Genomic DNA, 10,541 nt, shown 5'->3' with positions numbered 1-10,541 from the left:
GTTCCGCCTCCTGGCTCTGATTGGTTGATGTATTTCTGCAGAAGCAGCACAGGAAGGAGGCAGAGGAGCCTTTTTGACAGATTATCTGTCTCATATTATACTGGCATAGTGACAGTTTTAACAAATATGTAAAAAAAAAAAAAAACATTGTTTATAAATGTTACATACTGCAACTTTAAAAGGAGATTTGTGATGGATTATAATGAACACAACAGGCTCTTTTAGTCTGAATCTTTTAATGCTGCCACTGTTTATCAAAACATTTTCATCTGTTGATCTGTTTTCATGTTAAAAAATGGAATGTTGGCGTCATATTAGAAATGAATGTATTAAGACATATTATAAGGCTTCCTTTGTCTCTCTGTCAGTGTCTCTAATGAATACACAGCATCACTCAGCAACATGCAGACAAACCCAGCAGTTCTGATGGGGCCCACAGTGCCTCCCAGGAGGTGTGTGATGTATGCAGCAGAGTTCAGCTTCTTTTGTGAACACCCCAGAGGAGGTAGAAGCACATATGACCCCTGACCTCAGTAGCATGAGTGTGTCTGCATGTGTTCCCCAGGGAACCCTGGCGTCGTTGTCATTCGTGTAAATGTAATTCACACACACACGCGCACACGCACACACACACACACCCGCACACACACACAGCACTCCGCTCATTACCTCTGAGTGTGTTTCAGTTGTTTTGATGTCTTTGTGCATGTTTAATGTCCAAAGTTCAGATGTGTGCAGACATGTCTCTCCATTAAGCAAACACACACTTTTGTCTTTTTGTGTAAAATTAAGTAAAGAAGAGTGTGTCAGATTTGGCCTGTTTTTATTTTTCAAAGGACGATCAAAACAGAGGCAGCAGCTGTTCTTCTTTTATCTTTTTCTGTGTGGATGCTGCTGCATATTTCATGCCTAAACTTTGCGCTAAACCAGTCGGCAAGGTGAAATTCTCACAGAACCTCTCTTTGTGCAGTGGATTTTTTTTAACTAACAAAGTGGAAACAAAACATTAGACATGACCGCTAAATCTGTCTTAGAGTCACCCTTTGAATTAGTTCTGTTTGATTTCCTCATTAGGCGCCGGTCTGATGTGAAAATAAAAGTATTTTCAGAGTAATGTAATGTTTTTACTCAGAGAGTATAATGCCACGGAGAGAAAATGTAAAAGAATTGAATCTGAAATGGCTTCATAAAGTCTTAAAGTCTCACTGACAGTGGATCAGATACAGAAGAAAATTTACATCACATAACAGAGGGAGAATGGAAAACTCAGCCTGTAACAGTGACATGAAAACACACATCTCAGGTTTAGGGGTGGAATGACAAGGACTTAAAGTTGTATCAGTATTTTGTGGTACTATTGTGATAATGAGAAAAGTGACGATAGGAACATTTGTTTTAGGTAACTGTACAGCTGTGACTACATGACGGAGCATTCATAGCTCCACAAACAAAAATATATCTGTTGAAAAACATTCTCATTTGTAATGTGTTTCTTCAGAACACCAGTCGCATAGAGAAGTGTGTTTTGTGTCACTAAACTGCACAGTTACTGTATTTAGTCATATTTGCAAACTTATTGAGATTTATTGATGCTCTCACTGAACAAACTGTGTAAAATCCCAACAATGTGGACTGTTTTGTCTTTTTTTCTTTAGATGTCATTAATTGGAATTTATCATGACAACAATAAATCAGAATTCTCATCATGAAGATAAATTTATCACAATAAATTATAAACAATGTGAGAAATACCCACCCATATTCAGGCAGCCAGTGAAAAGCTTCTAACAGAGAACCATAACCTGTCTAATCCCACAAGGTGCCTTCCGTCAGTCCACTCAGTGCACCATCAGGGGGAGCTATACCAGAAAATCACTCATTATTCAATACCAAATGATGTCCATAGCCACGGTGAAGCACGGTGGTGGTAGCATATGCTCTGTGGTTACTTCTCATCAGTTTTACTGGGGATTTGGTCAAAGTGGATGAAACGGTGAAAAGGTCTATATACCATCAGCTTTGACCAGCAAGCTGAAGGTAAAGAATCACAGTGACTCCAAATCAGCACAGCACTCTAAAAATATCTAAGTTTTACAATATCCTAGAAGTCTAGAATTACATCAGAACAGAACTGAACATCTGTGCAACTCGCTAAAGAGGGACAAGAAATGAGCTCATGTTGATTGTTCAACCTGTTTTTGTATTTGTAGATTTATTAGGTTTTTCATGTAAAGGATAAAGAAAACATTAAAGTGTAACAAACCCCCAAATCAACATTTTCTGCTGATAAACATTCTACATACATTATGTGGGCTTATATGTTTATGCTGCTGGGCAAAATTTGACCTTTTTCTATAAATGTGTTATTATTTCTGAGTTATTTTTGCCTAAAACCATCTCAGTATAGACCTAAGATCAACTGAGAACTTCTAATAACACATGAAAACTGATATTCACAGACTGTCACTGCAGTCTGGCTGAGCTGGGATAGAAAGGACAAAACTCCAGATGTGGAAGAGGTGGAACCAGCTGCAGAAGCAGTGATATGTGGTTCTAAAGAGCATTGGATCAGAAGCCGGCCACACTTTTGGTCCATCACAATATGCTAATAACATACTAAAGTTTGAGGTTGAACAAAATGTCAGCTCTCCAAATAGCACAGACTTCTTCCAAAGTGTTGACTCTAATCAACGAAGCTATCATAAACAGCTTAAACTGCACTAATATTGGAAAAGAGGCAAATTGTTACAAATGAATTTTTCTCTGTGATCCCAATATGTTACATCAGAATGAAGTCAGTAAAAAAGAAAGATTGATGCACATCATTTTAATAACACACAATGCTAGGAAAACTTGGTACTGAAATATTAAAGAAGAGCTTAATACTGGATGGTTTAATGGCAAATAACAGAAAATGACTTCTGAATGAAAAGTTCCTCAAGTTGGTTGATAATTTGCAGAATTAAGAAATATTATTAATGCAAACAAAGAGTTTAAGGAAATTATTTTCCAGCCCAAACTGTCAAAAAACATGTTTTCAGGTCTTAATAAAATAAATGTTATTTAATTCCTTACATCCATGGAAGTTTAAAAACCCCAAAGAGCCGAGAAGCAGAGGGAGCTGCTGAGTGGAGCTGCTCCCAGGAGGAAACGGGTCATGTGGTTTATACAACAGAGCAGATTTTCCAGGCAGCAAGGAAAAAAGAAAAAAAAAAGCAGAGAATAAACTTGTGGAGCTGAAGGTTGAAAACAGTTGAGCTCAGGTTTAGGCAACCGAAACCAAACAGTGTCAAAAGATTTCAACAGCAGTTAGAACATTTTTGGGGAAAACTTGACTGTGTGGGAAGTGTTGTGAGGCAGTGTGTGTCTGTTCCTATGGCAACCTGCCCCTGCTCAGCTCAGAAATGTGGATTTCACTGTAGGGACACCATGTGAACGCAATTTATGAGTTTACAAACCCACATGGTGATACTGTCCATCACAACATCTTCACTTTCCATCATAATCGCTGTTAGAGAAAAGATTATGGACTAGCATGGTACACACACACACACACACACACAGTGCTGAGGAAGAGTTGAGGGAACTCACCCAGTCCCTTTATATTACCTGATGTATGAATGATACAGAGCCTTCCCTCCAGGTAAAAATGGTAAAAACCTTCAAATAGGTGAATCTTTTAATGGAAGCTGAAATTCTACTTTCAAACATTTTAATTTTTAATAAAATCACCAGTGATACATTGTGGTTTCTCATGTCTGCTGGTAATGCTTCATACTGATAGGACAACACTGAGGTCTGACGGTAACATGTCACCAGGCAGCAGCACACAGGCTGAGGTCTTTAACTGTTCCTTTTTCCAATCTGTTCAGATCACATGTCAGACTGAAGGCCGGGGGCCCAATCTGGACCACTATGACTTCTTATGTATTTTTTTCAAGAACCTTCAACATAACATGTTTTGTGGTTAAATAATAGCTTAGCAAATGAAAGCAGTTTTTATCTGTATGCTGACAAATTACATCAATGTGAAAAGATGTTCAACATGCAAGTGGAAGTCATTTTAAATGTTTAATCAAGTTAATCAAAGGGTGTGTAATTAATTAATCACAATTAGTCGCATTATAATTGAAAACTTTATATTGAGAAAATAAACATTTTCTGTTCAAAATCCTCTGTACTGCTAATGTGCTGAGTAAATTTAGCTCAGTGGTCAGAGATGACCGAGAGGCCCGTGGTGAGTCTGGACCAAATGATCCACAGCTCAGAGGGGAATCTGTCCACAGGACAAGTACTAGTCATCACAGCACAAATGTGGTTTTATGGAAATTGGCAAGAAGAAAGCCATTGTTAAAAAAAAACAAAACAAAAAAAAACATAAGATATCTCATCAGGAGTTTCCTAGAAGTCATGTCACAGCAAACGAGTGAAAAAAGAGTTTTTGTCAGACAAGAAGAAAGGTCCATTTTTAGGCCAAAAGTACGGTGGTGGCAGCAGCATGCTATGGGGATGCTTCTCTTCAGCAGGGACTGGAAAAATGGTAGATAATGGAAGATAGAGAGAAATACAGAGCAATGTGGGAAGAAAACCTAATGGAGTCTGAAAAAGACTTNTTAATCAAGTTAATCAAAGGGTGTGTAATTAATTAATCACAATTAGTCGCATTATAATTGAAAACTTTATATTGAGAAAATAAACATTTTCTGTTCAAAATCCTCTGTACTGCTAATGTGCTGAGTAAATTTAGCTCAGTGGTCAGAGATGACCGAGAGGCCCGTGGTGAGTCTGGACCAAATGATCCACAGCTCAGAGGGGAATCTGTCCACAGGACAAGTACTAGTCATCACAGCACAAATGTGGTTTTATGGAAATTAGCAAGAAGAAAGCCATTGTTAAAAAAAAAAAACATAAGATATCTCATCAGCAGTTTCCCAGAAGTCATGTTGGACACAGCAAACGAGTGAAAAAAAGAGTTTTTGTCAGACAAGAAGAACGGTCCATTTTTAGGCCAAAAGTACGGTGGTGGCAGCAGCATGCTATGGGGATGCTTCTCTTCAGCAGGGACTGGAAAAATGGTAGATAATGGAAGATAGAGAGAAATACAGAGCAATGTGGGAAGAAAACCTAATGGAGTCTGAAAAAGACTTAATACTGGAGCAGACATTCAGCTTTCAGCAGGACAACCAGCCTAAACATAAAGCCAGGCTACAATGGAATGGTTTAAACAAAACATATTTATGTGTTAGGATGGCCCAGTCAAAGTCCAGACATAAACCCAATCCATCTAGAATCTGTGGCAAATCAGAAAACTGCTATCCACAAACTTTCTGCATCTAATCTGACTGAGCCAGAGCTGTTTGGCAGAAAAGAATGAGAAAAAAGTTAGTCACTAGACGATCAAAGACAAACCCTAAAGACTAGCAGCTGCAACAGCAGCACAAGATGATTCCACAAAGTATTCACTCAGCGCGAGTTGAATCCAGTGGTGGGAAGTAAATTTTCGTGTATCTGCACTTTACTTAAGTAGATGTAATAATGGGTACTTTCTATTTTTACTCCACTACATTTTACAGTAAGTATCTGTACTTTCTACTTCACTACATTTCTACAAAACTGTCGCGTTACTCGTTACATCCAAGTTGCGTTGCGCTTTTTTCCGTTAAAATGTGAAGTTCAGGGACTTAAGGTGGCACCGTAAAATCCAAGCAATAACTGACTTAGTGCCTGTTGTCACCCATCGCCTCTACCTTTACTCGCACGTGGAGCTCCAGACATGCGCAGTGGTTTCCTCTGAGCGGGAGAATATGTCTGTCTGATCGTCAGTAATATAATAGCTGCATAAACCATAAGATATGGCGACATGTAAAACCAGCAGCGCTTCGCTTTCACAGACGGTGGGACTTCGTCCATCTTTTAGCGTCACTTGGAAGGAAAGTTTAAAGAAAGGTAAGATCTGTGGGCGTGATGCTAGCAAAGCTAGCTGTACTGACTTAGACACGTTGCATCTGCGATGAATAAAAGTTGTCACTCATGCGCTGAATTATTGTGTGGAGGTGATAACTGAGGTGTTGCCTATATGGGACAACGCTGTGACCAAAGTGGAATATAGTGATATGACATTCAGGAACGATCCGATTCTTCTGGACGGATCTTTACTGATTAAATTTATTTCAGCTCTAACTATTTTATATGTAGGTGTTTTATGGGAATGTGGATCTTTCAGATCAATTTGTGAAGCAATTTTGATAGGTAAAACTTAATGTTTTTGTGTCACGTAGTGCGTGGTGCTGGTCTTGACTTGGTCTTGGGTAGGTGGTCTTGACTACAACTCTGCTACTGGCTCCTTGGTTGCATGTCTCCCCCACCCACCTTCTTTCCATCCCCTTTCTGTTGGATTTCTTTAAAAATAAAAGCCACTATTGGCAAAAAAGTGAATTTTATGGTATATTAGGACAGGAGACAAGATGTTTCCATCCCTGAAATTGTGATGGATGCACATGTCTAAGTCTAAACTATGTTACAGAGAGAAAACATAATAAAAACATGCTTTACTTGTGGCATTGTTCATTAAAATGGCACATTTCTGATATATTAAAATTAAATACGATCGGTTCACTTAATGATATTGTATTAGGGATTAGGTAATGCATTCAGTAAGTACTTTTACTTTTAATACTTAAGTATTTTTAAAAGCCAGTACTTTTTTACTTTTACTTAAGTACAAATGTTAATGTGGTAGTTTTACTTTTACTTGAGTACATTTTTGTCTGTGTATTTGTACTTTTACTTAAGTACATTTTGTGAGTACTTTCTCCACCACTGGTTGAATCCTTTTGCAGTTTGCTATTTATGTTTGTGGTTATAATGTGACAAATTATGGGAAAGTTCAAGGAGTATGAATACTTCTGCAAGCCACTGCATTATTACTGCACAACTTCTCCAGAAGCTGAAAGCCACGTCTTCACAGGAGCATTCACTGGAATGAAAGCTGAACTCACCAACTGGTGAAGGTGTGCTGCTGGACGGCTGCTGGATCTGCAGCCTGTGAGGCAATACTGGTGGCAGCTGAGGCAGGGAGCTGATGACGGAGGGGAACAGGAAGGGGTAAACCCCCGGTGCATAGTGCCTCATCTGGACCAGAGGAGGACTGCTCCGGGACTGGGCACGGCTGGCGGTCTTCATCACAGCAACAGGCGGAGGGCACACTGAGCTCTGAGCAGGTGACCGGGGAGGCCATCAGGTGACCTCCTGGTTGCAGTCACTGTGTCGGGAAATGTTTGGTACAACCTCAGCACTTCAACACTGCCTGGTGGTGGGAATGGGTGTGTGGGGGGAGGGGCAGGAGGCTGTGCCCTGCAGGTTGGCTTAAAGGTTTCCTTCTGTTAGTCCTGCAACACAAACACATTTTCTCTCTTCAGTTACAGTCCTTAGGAAACAAATGAGTCAAAATCAGGGTCAGCAGGTCAGACAGCAGATTAAAAAACTAAAATATGTAATGGGAGGGAAACGACTCAGTGGTGCTTCTCTGATTGGTTTCATTTTTCGTCACACAAAGATAACGTCAAAGAGAAATCTATGGAACAGAAGCAAATGTAAGATACAGTGGATAGAAAAATTTAAACAAAAAACTGTTCTGAACATTTGTTAAACTGACCCAGTTTAACAAATTAATAAATTCACAATTTCAGAATAAATATCGTATAAATCGTATAAATCGTATAAATATAGTATTAAGATTAATTTCCATTTAACCAAACATACATTAAAAAAGATCTTAGTTATCGGAACCTGGCTCAGTACAAGCAGTCATAACTGGAGGTTTGAGAAGACAGAGCAGAATGAACAGGAAGAAACAAATCAACTGATGTAGGATTATGTTCTATGTCAAAGAAAAGCAAAATGTTAGCAGCAGGAGAAGGAGAGCAATTAGCTGTTGACTGAATCATCTCAGCTGACGACTCCCTCCATCTGATTAATCAAAAATATATTCTGAAAAATCCACTGCAAAGAGACAACAAGCGTTTTTAAAAACCTGAAATAAACTGGAGGCTTCATAGAGCTCAACCTTAAACTGGCAACTTATTAAAGCTCATCTTTATACAGTTTATCTGAGTTCACATCAGATTCAGTCATCAGTCAGAGAAATCTGATATCAATTAAGGTCAGCTGTTCGGGTTGGATTATGGTTTTTCCTCATTCACATCTTTCAGCTGTGGCATATTTACAGAATACAGGCTCACTTCCATGAACTGTAGACTGACAGACATCTGAGCTTTTCAGTGGCATGCTATAAATATGAGGGTAGAATAAACTGTTGTAGAGCCTGGTGGGAACTACATCTTTTTACATTAGCAATGAAAGTATTCATGCTCCTTGAGTCTTTGTTGTATTTTCTTAATATTGTGACCCATCAGCCATTTGTCCCATTTCAAGAGTTCATTTTCAGTAACGTCTCTCTGACTTATTCAAACAAAAAGCTGGCAGTCACACAGCGTACCGACTTTAAAAGTCAAGTGAAAGTTACTGATAAAACTACGTTAAAATCCAGTGTGATACTTTTATGGGTTTTGTACCTTATTTTCTGCTGAGAAAAAAAGAAAAAAAAACCTGCTCCGTCAGCAGAGGCTGCCGCAGATAAGCATCAATAAAATATTCTTCTGCTTCTTAAAAACTTGTTGCCATAGCAATGTCCTGCGGGTCACATAAGTAAGTGCACTCTTTAGTATAAACATGCATGCTTTTGAGATAAAATTGGACATAATCACTTCAGAGAAAATACTGAGAGCTTTTTTAAAGGAACTAACCATTCAGACACAGGTAAACTCTTCTGGATGAGAGACTTCACTGTAATTTTGCATTGACAGGATGAAGTTGACAGTTTACCAAAACTTAGCATTTCAAAATAATCATAAGTATTAGGATCCTGCTAATGCTTTTCCAGTCATTATCACGATATAATGTGGATCTGAACAAAGACTCTTAACGACGCTATTGGAAGATAAAAACAAAACAGATGCCTGCATGAATAATAAGGCTCTAATGATCATCATTCAAAAGACAAGGAACAAAGAGAGAGGGCATCAAATCATCCAAAGAATTATTTGTTATAAGGCCAATGTCAAAAGCAGAAGCTTCTTAGAATATTAAGACAATAAAACTGCAAATACAGAACAGTTTGTAGAATTGTCCTCTTCAGAAGGCAGAGATACTTAAAAATAAATAAATAATAATAATATTAATAATTCCTGATGTGCTCAATCAGCCATTCACCTTTATATTAAAGAACAAGATATTCTGTATAATATTCAAAGATTAATCAATCTTACTGAACACTAAATATTTTTGTTACAAGACTGATTAAAATGAATTACTTCATTAATCATAAAGAGATATTTCTGTGCATAGAACCTTTCACAATATGTCATTTCAAGGCACTTTATAGAAATCAAAGTCAGTCCAGTCATGCATACATTAAAACTGACCCTATAGCTGTCAATCAGTTCAGATATGAAATTAATGAAAGATATTTTAAAAAGACATTTGTCATGATTTGTGGTTGTTGAGGTTCGGACCCAAAAGCAGAGAGGTGAGGCAGCAACTGAGTTCAATGATTTAATGAATATTTCAAGCGAGAACAAAAGTCCAGGCAGCACAAGTGAGCAAAAGTTGAGGAGGTCAAACAGTTAGCAAATGGCAAAGTTTACAGAACAACGACACAATGTACGATAGCTAAGACAAGGATCCAGTGGGGAAACACAGACACAGGTGGGATTAAATACACAAGAGGGGAATCAGGAAACACAAAACACAGCTGGAAGCAATCAGGGACAAGACGACACAGAAACTAAATGAACACGCACAAAAACCAAATCCTTACATTTACTCCTAAACAGATTTCTTCTGGATTTTTCAGAATATATTTTTGATTAATCAAATGGAGGGAGTCATAGGCTGAGATGATTCAGTCAACAGCTAATTGCTCTCCTTCTCCTGCTGCTAACATTTTGCTTTTCATTGACATAGAAAATAATCCTACTCTTAAATGTTTCAGATCAACCAAATTAAAAATGAAATTATCCAATCCAACGTGGCGGTGAGGGAGTAACCCCGCCCACATGTCAGGTACGTCATGGATTAACTGGTTAAGAGTTTTTTTTACGCTGCAGATTTCAGTTTGTCTATCCAGACCCAGACAGGTCAGTCTCACTGTCTGACCTGCAGAATGAAGGAAGGAGTCACTTAAATAGAACCTGAGTGACAGCATGAGGTTTTATATGTGTGCCAATCCGACCGAGGAACTGAGAGTGTGTCAGTGTGTGTGTCAGTGACAGCTGACAGGCTCAACCACCCACAGCTGCAGCTCCTGAAGGCTCATCAGCATAGAAAGGTGGAGGCAGAGAGAACCCCCCGTTTCCCTGTTCCTGACTGCCTCCAAACCGACCACCAGCCTGCTGCTCCTCGTTCAGGAATCCCTCAAACTCCTCGCAGCTCCTGAGGCTGTTTTCACACCTGATGACTTGGTTCAACTGGAGTCCAAAACT

At 38.8% G+C, this 10,541-nt stretch overlaps 1 protein-coding gene across 2 annotated transcripts in view; it reads right to left on the bottom strand.

Moving 5' to 3' along the window:
- The window catches only part of LOC103142416 (retinoic acid receptor beta), a 110,661-nt gene extending 103,278 nt beyond the window's left edge, over positions 1-7,383 (bottom strand). For both annotated transcript variants that reach the window (XM_016674461.1, XM_016674463.1), the window contains exon 1: positions 6,999-7,383. In XM_016674461.1, coding sequence (XP_016529947.1) covers positions 6,999-7,182 — 184 coding nt within the window. In that variant the 5' untranslated portion in view covers positions 7,183-7,383. The remainder of the gene's footprint in view (positions 1-6,998) is intronic.
- Positions 7,384-10,541: the final 3,158 nt, after the last annotated feature.

Source organism: Poecilia formosa, unplaced genomic scaffold (genome assembly GCF_000485575.1).
Source record: "Poecilia formosa unplaced genomic scaffold, Poecilia_formosa-5.1.2 Scaffold96, whole genome shotgun sequence".
In the NCBI taxonomy this organism is placed as follows: Eukaryota; Metazoa; Chordata; class Actinopteri; order Cyprinodontiformes; family Poeciliidae; genus Poecilia; species Poecilia formosa.
Note: the sequence above shows the minus strand (reverse complement) of the source record. Positions and strands in the feature narration are given on the sequence as shown.